Source organism: Heloderma suspectum, chromosome 3 (genome assembly GCF_057233095.1).
Source record: "Heloderma suspectum isolate Gila_16-S chromosome 3, 16-S_ref, whole genome shotgun sequence".
NCBI lineage: Eukaryota > Metazoa > Chordata > Lepidosauria > Squamata > Helodermatidae > Heloderma > Heloderma suspectum.
Window position 1 is genome coordinate 208,355,978 of NC_139460.1, and position 16,660 is coordinate 208,372,637.

The 16,660-nt window shown below is 41.3% G+C and overlaps 1 protein-coding gene across 2 annotated transcripts in view; it reads left to right on the forward strand.

The window, feature by feature from the left end:
• Positions 1–16,660, forward strand: part of REEP3 (receptor accessory protein 3) — a 54,959-nt gene that overhangs the window by 10,701 nt on the left and 27,598 nt on the right. For both annotated transcript variants that reach the window (XM_084845379.1, XM_084845378.1), the window contains exon 2: positions 10,755–10,827. In XM_084845379.1, coding sequence (XP_084701505.1) covers positions 10,755–10,827 — 73 coding nt within the window. The remainder of the gene's footprint in view (positions 1–10,754; positions 10,828–16,660) is intronic.

The following is a 16,660-nucleotide window of genomic DNA, read 5'->3' on the forward strand; positions in this document are numbered from 1 at the left end:
TACAGTCAAGTCATATTTTTGTTGGATCTTTGATTACTGAGGAAAAGATAGAGCATGAAGCAAGTAAGACTTCATATTAAGAGAAATGGAAGTTCTGTGGCTCAAGAGCTAGATGGAACAGTGGATTATTTATTACAATTATTTATATCCCACTATTTGCTGCAGAATTCTCCCACATTAGTTTACAAGTAAAACGACACACTAATAGAAACCATTATAAAACAACATTAAAAAGAACTCATATGGATCCATCCCATAGGGCAGTTGATGGTAGAAAGCCCTGTGGGGGAAAGGAGGGAAAGTCCAGCTGGAACAAGGGCCTGATGTGATCGTTCCCACAGTCGGTGATAACGGCCCTATGGCGAGAGGGGTTAAGAAAATCCCTTGGCGATAACACATAGGGAATAGTATCTTGTTTGCACTTCTTCCTATTGGATTTTCCCCAATGTTCTATGTTTAACAGGCTACTAATGAGGGAAATATTACAGTTCTGCTTGTTGTTTGAAGTAGTTCTATATACTTAAAAATATTGGACGCTATCTTTTTGGCTATGAAATTGTTGACTATTGCACATAGTTGAGGCCATTAGATAATAGTTTTGGCAGCTTGTCAAAAGATTGTTCACGAGTGCCAGGCAGGGAATGTTGCATGGACAATTGCAAATCGGAGTTGTCTTTTAACTGCTGTTAAAAAGAAACCTTCCGGCAAAGGCTGGCAATAAAAATCGGACGTGTAGCTCCAAGTTACAGAAGACAGCATCTCCCAGATTGCAGTAAGAAAGTATGCATTGTTGCATGTGCAACGAACTGAAACATTAACTTTATTCTGGTATTGGGATCTGCAAAATGTTCAGTGCTTTCTGTGAACCCAGTCAAACTTTTTAAAACATAACATTTTCATGAGTGGTTAAGGATTTTGATATGAATGCTACCATCTTAAGAGGGAGCTGTACTCCCTTTCTTTCTCCATCATTTGGGGAAACTTTTGCCAGTCATTTGCCACCTAAGGTCTTTTGACTTTTTAGAGGATGATGCAGTACCATAACCAATGACTAAGAAGGAGGAAATGTTGGGGTTGTATGGATGTAATACGGCTTTCCGTGGCAATCCGTGGGTTAATTCACCTATTAATTAATCCATAAATTGTGGGCACACAAGCTGCTTCCTGTTTCCAGTAACGATCCTGGAATGCTACATTTGAGGATTGTTACTGTGACATTCAAACCCACAAATGTGGGGTGGTTTGTGGGTTAAACAAACCCAAGTTAACTCAAGAACATGCTGTGGGTTAACTTGGGGTTCTTCAACCAACGCACAACCCCAAGTTCCCAGGTTGCAGCATTCGAGGGTTGTTACTGGAAACAGGAAGCAGCGCAGCACACATCCCCACAATTAACCCCAGAACTGCCAATGGACAGCACTGTTATATCCAACAAGGGTCATTTTCTTGGCTCTTCCAATATGACTTAAACACGAGGCAGTTCTCTTGAAGAGCAAGAAAAGGGTCCTGAATTCCTTAAGAAAAAGGGAGGTATAGCTTGTTCAATCCCTTAATGTGTGATTCTAGGCTCCCCAAAACTGTAAGCTTTGGTGGATAACCAGAACTATGCAAAATGTTCTTATAGAAACCAGATCTTGTGGGTAAGCAGAGCCACAGTACCTGAGCCATTCACAGCCACGTAATTATTTGTTCTTCAGCTTTTCGCCCCCAAAGGCAGTGGGGTAGGGATGAATGCCATAAAATAGTAAGAATGGAAACTATTTTCAACCTTGTCAATTGTAGTTGCTCACCATTACTTGGCTTTAACATCTGCATCCTATAATGCTTATAGGCCCTGCAAAAAGTTGATTGTCTGCCAGTATTACCCACTGGATCAATTTATCCATCATAAACTGTTGTGGTGCAACTGAGCAAACATGGTAAACATTTGATGCTACATTCCTGTAGTTGATGTAATCAGTAACATTTTGGAAGTTCGAACTTAAAACAAAAAACTAAAATAACAAACGAGGTGTCATTCTGGAAAACTGACAAACTTTGTCCTAAGTGTCCCATTTCTGGGTCCTGGGAAAAACAAGAATATTTCTTCAAAGTAAATAACTGTAGAAATAACATTCTCCTAGATGTCACGTGTTAAGAAGTGGGTGGCTGAAACTGGGCAGAGTATTCCAAATGAAGCCTCACCATTCTTGGTACAAGGCTATTGATGAAACCTTACCCTGCTGAACTTCATCCTATAAGTTTTCTTCCTTACAGCTGAATCACACTTGGTGGTTTGGCCACCATGAGAATGACCAAGATCCCCAGTCCTCTGCCCCCTTTTCCATTCCCAGCTGAGTCCTAAATTGTTAACTCTACACTTTATATTGTTGCATTAATTCATAAGAAGGGAATGCGTATGATTAATGCAGATGAACAAAACTCAAGCTGTAATCAGCAGTAAGTATTGGAGCCAGGTCAGGACCATAGATAGTTGTATCTTATCTCAGGCCTAGTGTGCTCTGACCAAGAAAGGGCAGGGGGTACTTCTCGTTCATACATACATATATCCTGTCTGGCCAATCTAGATACTTTATCATGGGGTGGATGTTGTATTTTCCATTCTCTTCTGTGCTTAAAGAGGACTCTGGGGCCTGAGTACACACAGTCCCAGGTAGCTCACTAAGCTGGTCACAACCTTGGACCATAAAGATCCTGGTTTAAGCCCCAAGGTCCCTGGCAGTAGGCTAGAGAAATCTGCACATACCAGACCAATCTCTGCCTTAAGTTTAACAATGGACACTGCAGGTTATGTGTTCAATTCAGAATACATTATTAATAACAAAATGAGCAAGCAGTAGGTGTGAGATAATTTCCCATAATTAACCCATTGTTGTTGTTGTTCAGTCGTTAAGTCATGTCCGACTCTTCGTGACCCCATGGACCATAGGAAGGCCAGGCCTCCCTGTCCTCCGCTCTCTCCCAGAGTGTGCTCAATTTCATATTCATTGCATCGGTGATGCTATCTAGCCATCTTATCCTCTGCCGTCCCCTTCTCCTTTTGCCTTCAATCTTTCCCAGCATCAGGGTCTTTTCCAGTGAGTTTTCTCTTCGCATTAGGTGGCCAAAATATTTGAGCTTCAGCTTCAGTATCTGTCCTTCCAATGAGCACTCAGGGTTGATTTCCTTTAGGATGGACTAATTTGACCTCCTTGCAGTCCAGGGGACTCGTAAAAGTCTTCTCCAGAACCACAGTTTGAAAGCATCAGTTCTTTGGCGCTCAGCCTTCCTTATAGTCCAGCTCTCACAGCCATACGTTACTACTGGGAAAACCATAGCTTTGATTAGACGGACCTTTGTCGGCAAGGTGATGTCTCTGCTTCTTACTATGCTGTCTAGGTTGGCCATAGCTTTCCTCCCAAGGAGCAAGCGTCTTTTAATTTCATGGCTACAGTCACTGTCTGCGGTGATCTTGGAGCCCAAGAAAATAAAATCTGTCACTGCTTCCATTTCTCCCCTTCTATATGCCAGGAAGTGATGGGGCCAGATGCCATGATCTTTGTTTTTTTAATGTTGAGTTTCAAACCAGCTTTTGCACTCTCCTCTTTCACCCTCAACAAGAGGCTCTTTAGATCCTCTTCTCTTTCTGCCATTAGGGTGGTATCGTCTGCGTATCTGAGGTTGTTGATGATTCTCCCGGGAATCTTAATTCCGACCTGTGATTCATCCAACCCGGCATTTCTCATGATGTACTCTGCATATAAGTTAAATAAGCAGGGCGACAATATACAGCCTTGTGGTACTCCTTTCCCAATTTTGAACCAATTGGTTGTTCCATGTCCGGTTCTTACTGTTGCTTCTTGACCCTCGTACAGGTTTCTCAGGAGACAGGTAAGGTGGTCTGGTACTCCCACCTCTTTCAGAATTTGCCAGAGTTTGTTGTGATCCACACAATCAAAGGCTTTAGCGTAGTCAATGAAGCAGAAATAGACGTTTTTCTGGAATTCTCTTGCTTTTTCCATGATCCAGCGAATGTTGGTGATTTGATCTCTAGTTCCTCTGCCTCTTCGGAACCCCGCTTGTACTTCCGGTAGCTCTCAGTTCACATACTGCTGAAGCCTAGCTTGTAGGATTTTGAGCATAACCTCGCTGGCATGTGAAATGAGCACAATTGTGCTGTAGTTCGAACACTCTTTGGCATTGCCCTTCTTCGGAATTGGAATGTAAACTGACCTTTTCCAGTCTTGTGGCCACTGTTGAGTGTTCCAAATTTGTTGGCATATTGAATGCAGCACTTTAACAGCATCATCTTTTAGGATTTTAAATAGCTCAGCTGGAATACTGTCATCTCTGCTAGCTTTGCTAATAATGCTTCCTAAGACCCACTTGACTTCACTCTCTAGGATGTCCGGCTCAAGTTCAGTGACCGCACTATCATGGCTATCAGGGACATTCAGATCTTTCCTGTATAGTTCTTCTGTGTATTCTTTCCACCTCTTCTTAATCTCCTCTGCTTCTGTTAGGTCCCTGCCTTCTTTGTCCTTTATCATGCCTGTCTTTGCAAAAAACATTCCCTTGAGATCTCCGATTTTCTTGAAAAGATCTCTAGTCTTTCCCATTCTATTGTTTTCCTCGATTTCTTTGCATTGTTAATTTAAGAAGGCCTTCTTGTCTCTCCTTGGTGTTCTCTGGAAATCTGCTCTCAGTTGGCTATATCTTCCCCTTTCTCCCTTGCTTTTCGCTTCCCTTCTTTCCTCAGCTACTTGTAAAGCCTCGTCAGACAGCCACTTGGCTTTCTTGCATTTCTTTTTCTTTGGGATGGATTGAGTTGCTGCTTCCTGAACAATATTATGGACATTCATCCATAGTTCCTCAGGCACTCTGTCTATCAGGTCTAATCCCTGAAATCTATTCCTCACCTCCACTGTATATTCATAAGGGATATGATTTAGGTCATACCTGAATGGTTTAGTGGTTTTCCCTACGTTCTTCAATTTCAGCCGAAATTTTGCAGCAAGAAGCTCATGATCTGAGCCACAGTCAGCTCCAGGTCTTGTTTTTACTGACTGTATAGAGCTTCTCCATCTTTGGCTGCAAAGGACATAATCAATCTGATTTTGATATTGACTATCTACATTGTACTTTTAAAAAAAAGCCTTGAGTTTTAATGAGCGACAAGCAGGAGACTTTAAGCAGCTTTTCATTTAACTTTAATACTTCCTGGTAATTAACGTGGAGGAGTTCATGATACTGACCATTTATTTTTTTACTTGGTTCCAAGGAATCTGAAATTTGGTTCTGCTTGTGTTAGCCAGATACATTGATGCCTACAGGTGCTGTAAGCTATGGCAGTCTTCCTAGTTTAGGAAGGTAAGAAACATGAAACAATGTTATAACTTAGTTTGTAGTTTTACAATTCAGTTTACTAGCTAACTGATGCTTGGGCAGATAAATTGACTGCCACATTCACACTTTAAGTACAGTCACTGATGGCAAATTTTAATTAGCGAGGCTGTAAACTAAGGATGTTTTTGTCTAATTTTTGAAGCTATTCTGTATCTGGAATCTTAATATAAAAAAAGGAAAGACCATTTCCCATATTTTCTCTTTCCAACAGTGAACGTTATGCATTTTAGTATATCAGAAGGAATATACAAATTAAATTATTGGTTAAGAGACAGGTAGATAGTTACTGAAAATTCCTTAAATTGATTGACAGGGCTTCCCCCATGATACTAGGGATGCGGGGGGAGAAAATCAAATAATTACCGTTTTCTTAGTTGGTTTGTAAGGTGAATCACAAAGTTGGTCTTGTTACTAATATATAAGCCAATACATCTTTTCAAGTGCTTGGGATTTTCTTACATAGGACCCCAGTATTCATCCTAAAACAGGGATGAGGAATGTGTGGCCATCCAGATAATGTTGGACTGCAACTCCCATGAGCTCTAGCCAGCATAGTCAATGGTGAGGAATGATGGGATTTGCAGTCCAACAACATCTGGAGGGCACACATTCCCCACCCCTGTCCTGAGACTTCTAATTGCCCTTGTTGCCCAGAGGCAAAGCTTGTTGTGTTAATATTTATTCACTTGACTTGATAAATTCCCTTATTGATGTACACTGTATGGAATACTTGAACATTAGCAGTACTTCTAGATGGCTAGTGTGGGTGGGGCCAGTTGTCAGAATATGTTGTGGTGAATGTAAGTGGGATATACATATATTTCATTATACGCAGGGTCTCCTCTAACAAACTATGGCATACATTTGCTATAAACCTGAGGCATAGAGGACTTAGGAAATACTTGAAAGGACTGGAGTGCTGCCAGCACCTGTTCTGAATTGTGAACAGCCATCTGGTGATTTAAAGCATGGCTCACCAGGCTGCCATGGCAACCAAATATTAAATAGAAGCTAGCTATTTGAGTTTAGGAAAACAAAATCCTCATTGAAATTTTGACTCGCCATAGTTGTGAACATGCTGGTGAAGTCCACAAACTAAAACAGCATTATTAGTGAGATGGTTCCAGTGCTTTGGAGACTCACAACATGAACAAAGGTAGATTGCTGTCTGGATATTTTTTTCCTACTACATGATAATACTGTGTACGTTTTCTTATGGGCATTTTTGTCGTCACTACATCTCCTTAGTTACTGTAATGTTAGGATCAGCCCAAATAGTTTTGTTCAGTAGAATGAGAAGGATTCTGCAGGTCCTTCCTTAGAGCACGAGTTGACAGTTTGTCGGTTACCTTTGCAAAACAGTTAGAGGGTACCATTTTAAAATCTTTCTGAGCAGTCAAATGCGGCCCCAAATACAGCTGCTTCTACAGTCCCATAGAGGTCCATAAAGCGGCCCACGAACTTTGCCTGATCTTGCTAGCAAGCCAAAGCATGTCTCTGCTGACTCTGATTCTGAGTGCACTGTGTCCTCGTTACAGACCTGTGCAGGATTTTGTGTGCACACAGCTGTGATTAGAGTTCTGAGAGAGGGACAGGATGGTGGGCCTATGCTTGCTGACCCTGCCCCCTCAGTTGCATGCCTACCACCTTCCATACTTTGGAGGAGGAGGTTTGAAGTGGAAAATCTGCTGTACATGGGTAGGCTCCCTGTATAATTTAGAACCCTGTGTGGTAGGTTTATAACTTGCATGGGAAGCTTAACCACGTAGAGCAGACTTGCTTTAGACTTTTCCCCTCTGATGCATAGAGTGTGGTGGAGCCAAGTGAGAATCCCGCAACAGAGGAGGTGGGAATGCTGTGGACATAATATATCTCGACTTCAGCAAAGCTTTCAACAAAGTGCCCCATGATATCCTGATTAGCAAACTAGCTCAAAGCGGGCTAGATGAAGCAACTATCAGGTGTTGGCTACAGAATCGGACTCAAAGCGTGCTTATCAATGGGATCTTCTCAAACTTGGGAGAGGTAACAAGTGGGGTACCGCAGGGCTCAGGCCTGGACCCAGTGCTCTTCAACCTTTTTATTAATGACTTGGAGGAGGAGGTGCAGGGAATGCTTATCAGATTTGCAGATGACACAAGATTGGGTGGGATAGCTAATACTTTGGGAGATAGAAACGAAATTCAAAGTGATCTTGATAGGCTGGAGTGCTGAGCAGAAAACAACAGAATGAAATGTCATAGGGATAAATGCCAAGTTCTGCACCTAGGAAAAAGGAACCAAATGAACAGTTACTAGATGGACGATACTTGGCTCAACAACACTACAAGCGAGAAGTATAGCTTCCAAATAATGTGAAGTACTAGTTCCCCTCTACTCAGCACTGGTTAGGCCTCATCTGGAGTACTGTGTCCAGTTCTGGGCGCCACACTTTAAGAAGGATGCAGACAAAGTGGAGAGGGTTCAGAGGAGGGCAACAAAGATGATCAGGGGACTGGAAACAAAGGCCTATGAAGAGAGACTGAAAGAACTGGGCATGTTTAGCCTTGAGAAGAGAAGACTGAGGGGAGATATGATAGCGCTCTTCAAGTACTTGAAAGGTTGTCACAGAGAGGAAGGACAGGATCTCTTCTCGATATTCCCTGATTGCAGGACATGGAATAATAGGCTCAAGTTACAGGAAGCCAGATTCCGGCTGAACATCAGGAAAAACGTCCTGACTGTTAGAGCAATATGACAATGGAACCAATTCCCTAGGGAGGTGGTGGGCTCTCCCACACTGGAGGCATTCAAGATGAGGCTGGACAGCCATCTGTCAGGGATGCTTTGACTTGGATTCCTGCATTGAGCAGGTAGTTGGACTCGGCCTTGTAGGCCCCTTCCAACCCTACTATTCTATGATTCTATGACCAAGAGATTTCTTATCATGCAGGGGTGAACAGTTGCTTGGGGTCTTTGATGTTTGGCTAAGTTTTGGAGAGCCTCCAAAGCCCATCAGGATTGTAGGGACAAGCTACTCTCCCTCTGCTAAGTTCTAGGCTTGGGAGAAAAGTAGGGCTTGACCCTGTAGTTGCACTGAGTCACAGAAATATTACCCTGCCCCCACCCCTGAGTTGCAGTCTAGAGCAGCTTTTCCCACCCTGGTATCCTCCAGATTGGGAAGGACTGCAACTCCCATTCTCAGCCAGCATGGCCATTGGCTAAGAATCATGGAAGTTGCAGTCAAACACACCTGGAGGGCACCAGGTTGGGAAAGGCTGGTCTAGGGTCATGTTCACCCTTTTTTGTTTGCTACTTCCAAGTGCCTCTGAAGCCTGGGGTAAGGTCAGAAACAAGCTTCTGCCCTCTTATTTTGGGCTGGGTTAGGTGGTCACCAGCATAAAATATATGTTTGTTGCCAACATCTGCATATGTGATCTTCTACCTATGTAGTAATCCCAGCCTATACGAAGACATGAATGGGATGCTGGTATAATTTGACCCTTTCACATCTCCAACTGGATTTCCTACCAGGATTGGTACTCCCCTTGTCCTCCCTGAGAGAGTATGCTGTTTGTGTCAGCAGTAACCAGGGTTAACTCCAGTGCAGGATTTCTCCATGCATCTCTACTAGCCCATACAATATGATAATTACATCCTGCAAAATAACTGGGCGTTTCAAACCTGGCACTCAGATTTAAATATAGACAAGGAAAAGATACCTTGCATTTGATAAATGCACACTCTTTTTAGAAATCTTAATAGCCATTTCAGAGAAAATGTGTTTGTATAAAACAGGAGAACTGAAACAACCATACATTCAAATAGCGAGAAAATGTGTTGGTAAGCAAGGCTATTGGTTAGAAACCAGTGTGGAATACAATAAATTGGAATCAGCTGAAAGTAGTTTGACTGAAAACAGTACTTTTTATGTCAGCTAAAAACGCACATTCAGGTTAGTGTCTTAATAAAAAATATCAGCAAGTTTTGTCCATGGACAACCTTCTTTTAATGGAACTATGAGAAGAACCCAAAGGACAAGTGACCTTGGCAGTCCATGTTTCAACAGAAGTTTTTTCCACATTTTCTAGCTTAGTTATTTACACTGCTGTTCCTGAGTTTACATTTCAGATATCATCCCAGAGCCCATTTCTACAATGCACCCAGTAGTTAACGTAATTATGACTATAATATTTATGCATATTAAAGTACCTTATTTATTCAAGTGAGTTGAGATACTAAACTGTTCAGATAAATAGGGCATGTTCTTTCATGGGGTTACTTTTACAATATGGCTAATAAGGGGCTCAGTAAAGTATGAAGATAACAATCTGATAAATGAATAATTTGGGTGTGCGCACTGCTGTAATATACTAAAATCCCTCACCCCTTCTTCATAGGTACCTGTAAGGACATGCAGAAAAAGAGAAATGAAATTGTCCTGAGCCATCCCTTTTCTTTGCCCAATATGTAAAGTGATAAATGAACATATTTATTTACCTTGAAAACGATTTGCCTGAAACAGCAAGTATTAGCAAAGTTATGTAATGACTAGTTCGGATCTAGCTTCTTTCTGTTTTCTACCTGGCAGTTTTCTGTGTAATATGTAAAGCTTTCATATTTTTGGGCTACCCATTTAATTCAGTCTTAAGATCCTCTGCGGGTCATGTGTAAACAGCTTGCAGTTGCTCAGCTGGCAGCAGCCCATCAAGCAGTTAAATTCCCAGTGCCAAAGTCTCTGGGAAAAATCCACATTTAAGAGTGTTCCTGTAGGAATGGGAAATATGCAAGTCTTATTGCAAATGGTGAAATAGGGATAATCTGTATTAACCCTCTGATAGATAAAATTACTTTTCAAAATATATCTGCACGTGTTATAAGCTCTTCTAAGTAATCTTAACTATATAGAACAAAAAAATGTGACTATGACTAAATGTAAAAATTTCCATTTAAAAAAAATCTTGGAGGTATGCATTGAGGATAAATTCCTGATAGGCTAATTTTTTTACTTAAGGAATAGCATTTGGGGAGTATTGCATTTTGAAGTCAGTACAGGGAGGCCCAATCCAATGCAGTGTTCAGATGCTTAAACCCTTTGAGGTCAGTGAGCATTGGCATACTTGTGTTGGCTTGTGACTGGAATATGCAACTCTTGATAGGGCGGGTTCACAAGTTGGAATTAGGGCTGAAATATGCCTTGATATGAACTTCAGATGAAATGGCTTTCTGGCACCGTTACAGAAGTAGTTCCTTGGGGTATCATGTGTTGTCAGATTTTGTCTTCAAAGTCGCTGGAAAAACTGGTCCTTCTTTCTCATGCAATGTTATACCTTCATTGTATAATTATTGTGCACTTCTTGTTAAACCTAATTTTTTATGTTTTTCAACAGGTTGGTCTTTGGGATGCTGTATCCTGCTTATTATTCATACAAAGCTGTAAAGACAAAAAATGTGAAGGAATATGTAAGTTTTCTGTTAAAATATTTTTTTAGAATACTGAGTTGTATTCGTGTTTTGAATGTACATTGTGTAACAGGTGCATCAAAAGTCATGGACCTGGTTTGCATGTCACACTGCAATTCCTGGGTTGTTTAACCCAGGATTTGCCAGGGACAAGCGAATAGTTTGTACTGTGATGTAATCCTGCTTCATACTCAAATGAGCCAGGTTAGATGTAACACTGGTTTCCTGTAAACATGGGTAATAAATTGAGAGCTAGCTTTGGGAAGATGTTCTTCTTAGTCACAGTCCCTCCCAAATCTGATGCATATTCTCCTTTCCCACTGTAACTGTGTTTAAGTGGCATGGTGGCACAGTCACTAACTGGTCCCTTTTAACCAAAATTGCGTGTCTAGTTGAACTGGCATATGGTGCTAGCTTGAGTCCCTCTACTTATGAGGGTTGTGCTTTTCCCCCAGGCAGTCAACCCTGCTCAGTGGAGGGTGTGGGGAAGGGAGACCATGTAGCACACTACATTGTGCACTAACCTAGAGGGTCATGGGGGTTCTGTTCTATGTCCTTACCTGCCAACTTTTTGATCAAAATATGTAGTAGCTCCTACTTCCTTTCGTTTTATAATAGGACTTCCACTGGATGGCAGAAGACCAATGGATTGGGTAAACTTATATAGTCAGTGGAAGTATGGCTCAGTGTTATGGTGGTTTGCATCAGGGACATTAAACAGTGTAATCCTATGCATGTCTAGTGCCGCAAGACTTTGTTTTTACTCAAAAGTAAATACCATTCAATGGGGCTTACTCCCCGGTAAGTGTGTAGGGTTGCAGTGTTGGTGTGTAATTGAGCTTAAGAGAGGAGATCTTTGTTTCCTTAAGCAGAGCTTTTTCATGCTGCTTCCTCCTTGATAACAAAAAGAAAGATAAATAATTCATGTTCTGTTAAAGCTTTAAACAGAATTAAAAACCTTTATCTCATTGCCCTCCCTTTTTTTTAATTCTGTCTTAACTGAAATCAGAAGTCTCCTGCAAGTATGCAGTTTGTAAATAGATGGGATTTGTTAGGGCTATCTGTATGCAAGAAACCTAGCTATGAGTAAGAATCTGATATTCTACCTCAATGGGTTTCTTTTTCTTTTCTGTGTTGAAAATGCCCCTGAGTGGGCAGAAACTTGTAAAGAGAGACAGAGACAGACAGACAAATCATTTTAAAGCTGCCTTTGGACCACCTTGTAGAATTTGGCAGGAGTGTGGATTACGGAATGGGCTGCTTTCAGTCTGCATGTTAATTTGGGAGGTGCAGATCAGGTGACTTTACTTTGTAATGTGGACCCTTCCGCCCCACTGCAAATTCCTCAGGCATCCCTACTTTGGAATAGGGCTTCTAAGACACTTCATTCAGCCTGGGGTCACACATCACTTTTAAGCTGTGGTGATTTATAAGCTACTCACAGTAGCTTATAAACCACCATGGTTTATCATGTTGTCTGCAAGCAGTTTTCCCCAACCACAGCGGCTTATTCAGCCAAAATAAGCCACCTTGATCATGATCTGCAGTGAGCTTTGTTGAAACCATCGTTGCTTATCATGTCATCTGGAGTGCCACAGTGGCTTAAAGAGTGGTTTAAAAATCGCCTACTGAGTCGCTTGGCAAGAGCGATCAAAACTGCTGCTGCTGCTTAGCTCCAACTGGCAGATCTCTGTTTCTAAGATCTGCCTAGCAACTGATTGTACTCTGGGAAAAGAAGGTGAAAGGGAGCAGGGAACGAAGAGTAGCAAGTGATTGGTTTCTGGTCACTTTTTGATGAGAAAAGAAAGTCTCACAGTTACCCAGTACAGCATTTGGAGGTACCCCACGAGGAGACCCCAGGTATAAAATTTTGCCCCCTTCCAGCCAACTGTCAAGTTGTTAGAACCCTCACCTCCCGTTTGGCACACGTGGGCAGGGATAAGGGAACGGCTTTGAAAACCAGCTGGTGAACAGGTGGTGGGAGGAGGGAACGAGAGTGGCAAGGAATGCCTTGAGGATCGGGGCACCACTGGTTGGGTGGGGTGGTGGTGGGGAACTGAAAAGTGGCTAACTGTCGGCAACACACCAGTAATGGCAGGAATCTGCAGAGACAGAGGGATACACCCTTAGCATGAGACAGGCCAATCAGAGAGATGCAGGTGATGTAGCGGCAGCACAGGAGACTCCAGGATTTCATTTCCAATGCAAAGGAAGCTGGGATACCTGGCTGAGCAGGAGGACTGTAGATGGAGGAGGGGTGAGGGCAGGGAAAATAAGCTACACAGTAGCTTATTTGTCCTATCATGTGGGGAATACAGTAGCTTATAAAGCATCATGGCTTAAAGTTTCGTGCAAACCCAGCCTCATTCTCCAAACAAACAGTCAGAATTGTCACATCTTCTGTTCTGGAAGTGCTTCAACCAAGTTTCCTCCTTAGAGCCTTCACCAAGCATTAAACTTTGACAAGTTAGGTAGGTTGTGTGTCCTTCAAGGTGTGATTACACAGGAACTATTCTGGTATTGTCCTTTTCAGTCCTTGGCTGCTGTCTACAAGAGAGTAAACACACAGTAAGCCTTATTAAAGATAGCTGATAAATCTTCTCCATTCTATGAAGGTTAAAGGTTATGGCTTCTTGTGACCTGTTCTGAGTTTGTTTAAAGTTTAAAACCATAAAAGTTTTTAGAATTTTTGAATTTTCACTTGAAAGTACTACTCTTTGCTGTTCATTTGAGCTTTTCCCCAGAACTTGAGTATGGCTTAAGTTCATAAAAGGCAAGCACAACTTCCAGACTCTTTAACACGTGCGCATGCACACACACACATGCACACACATACATACACTGTAGATTTATACTATGTGAATTAATAGTAGAACTTCAACCAACATAATCTCTGTAATCTATACAGAGATTAGATAGGAATCTGGGAGATGAGGCAATACACACTTTTGTGTTCCTATACCTAGTCATAATCAAGGTTGAAGATAACATATGGGATGTACATCTAGATGAATAGATGGTGCCTTCCTCTCTGGCAGCACAATTCTTTGAACTAAATATTGGGTTGGATTCAGGATTGTATGAAAGGAAGGCAATGGGGTTCTCCCCACCCCCCGCTCCTCCCCACTGCAGCCACCTGGACTTCCTCAAAAAGCTGCTTCTGAATGGCATGGGGCCATGATGGCAGTTCACTTTCTTATTGTATTATCCCTACATGGTATTCTGTCACAGAAAGAGGTAAATGGAGGGAGCATAATAAAAGGACTTTCACACTTCCATTTTTGTGCTTTGCTCACTTGCCTCTGTCAGTGCTTACACAGTGATAAACACAAAAAATAACGGGCAAAACAGCCCTTAAAATGGATGGAAAACGAATCTGTGATCTGCTCATTAGCACAAAAACTCCTCTACAGAGTTAGACATTAACAGTGATGTATGGAACAAGGGTTCACAGGGATGCAGCACCAGCACTTATTAATAAGTAGGGATGCTGATGTCTTTTGCACCCCCTGCCCAGAATTCCCTGTCCCTTCTGAGCTTTATTTATTTGATTTGTACCCTGCCTTCCAACGAGAAAAGTGACACTCAAGGCGACTTACGGTTTAGCTGCAATCCTCACAATAGCAGGAGGAGGATTTTTTTTCCAGCAACAATACATAGTTGTGAGCTATACCTGTTGTAATGCAAAGTATTTTGCAGTGGCTTGGTCTTGAAAGAGCAATTAAGAACTAACAGCTTTATAACCTGCTCCAACATATGAAAACTGTTAGAACTGGTTTGTTGATGTGGATTAACACAGCTGCCTGCATTTTTGGCTTCTCCTTGGGGGCATGGCTATGAGGACTGTCATGATGAGTGCCTGCACTTCAAAATTTACCACTGCAAGTTAAAGGTCTGTAGTATGTTTAAGACCACAAATGATGAATGATAGGGGGACAGCAAATCCTACCCCAACTAGGAGAACTCTTGGGAAATAATGGGTCTTCAAGAAGCCCAGGTAAGTAGCACCTTGAGAGGTAATAAGAACACAGGGCTACAAATGTTGGCACACCAAATAGTGGCTGATATTGAAGAAGAGTTGTAATAATTCAGACATGTAAATAGAATGAACAGGGAACTAAAGTAAGCTAGATAGCAAATGGGCAACTGGACACTTGGGTTAGACTGAACTATAATAGAAGGTAATGGATTATAGTTGTAGATTCAGTAAGTTTGGAAAAGGCTTGAATCACTAAGCAATAGATACTATGCTTTAGAAATGCTATTAATAACCTTCATAGAATGTGTGAGCATATTAATGTGGATTGGGCTTGTGCTTTTTTTATTATTTCCCGTGGAAATACCATATATTGCCATTCCTTGAAGTAACTGAACATGGTTTTAGTAGCATGGGTAATGAGATGTGGTACTGTCCAGTTAACTGTTATGCATGTCAGGCTGAATTATTGTTGAACTTGTTAGGTGAGTTTTAGTTCCTCAGGAATGAATTGGCAAGCCTGTCATCCAGAATGTTGGGTTTATAAAATGCCCCAAGAAGGCAGTGCTTGAAATATTGAATTATTAAATCAGTTACCTAAGGAACTCTGTCTCCTTGTTTAAAATAGATTTCTCTTCCAGAAATCCCCTTTCCACCAGTTGTTGACTGGATTCAGATGACATGCTGTTATTCATCGTGGGGGTTATTTAATACATGATGAGTCACTGAGCATGTGGGTCCCAGTTTCCATATGCAACCCCAGCTCAGAGATTGTCATGTTGCGTGAACCCAGTGAGCGTGGGTTATGCGAGGGTTAAACAACATAATCTTAAAACAGACCATGGCTTGCATATTCAAAATGGCAGCCAAACCATGGGTTTAATAACCATGGTGGGCTGTCATGTGGTGTGAACAGCCTCATTGTGTTCAAATAATTTTTGGAAATATGTGAACATATGAACATTAAGGCAACTACTCAGACATCCTTGTCAAACATACTTTTCAACACCTGCCATTTAAGACTCTTCTTCTCCTTATGAAGACACACAGGTTCCTACAGGGTGTATTATCTTTTGTAACTGAAGTGGAATAAAGCATACAAAGGATGTAGATTAAAAATCATAATAGTTATATTCTGAATTTTGGTTGGCTACGTTTTAAACGCAGTTCAGTTGGGTAAGAAAGTTAGCATTATTACTGTTCTTACAAGATCTATCAACTAGCTGGGCCCTTTTAGTCTGTTCTCTTACATGGAATATTTCTGGTTTGACATTTTTCTTTCTCTTTCTGGAATGACTTCATACGTAGTAGTTTCAACTGCTAAAAAATCTAAAATGAACTTGTTTATGGTGGGATTTCTGAATGTAGAAATTGCTGGATTTCAACTTTGTAAATGAAGTAAAAAAAAAATGCATGCCAAAATTTGAAACTATTGTGACTTAAGGAGAACTGACAGAACTGGGAGTTTATTCATTGAGGTTGAATTTGATTCTGGGGCAAGTTTCCCCAAGCACTAGGGAGATCCACATCTTAAGAATCGATAAATTTGGCTTTGGTAAATTATACTGAGCAATGAAGATAGTGGAACACTGTTAAGTGCTATAGTTTCTGATCAGTCACTTTCTTTGCAGTATTTTGAATCACAGCAGTTGAACTAATCCAAAATTGGTAGAGTTCTGAATTCCCATGTTCATAATACATATGTTGATAGCTAAGCTGAAAGCAACTTCTTAAAAGAAGAATACACTATGAGGCAGAAAAGGTGTACCACATATTTCTGCTATGAGACTTGTAAAATTTAATTGTGGAGATCATACAGTCTTTTCCCATAGTTTATAATTTATCATAGAATCATAG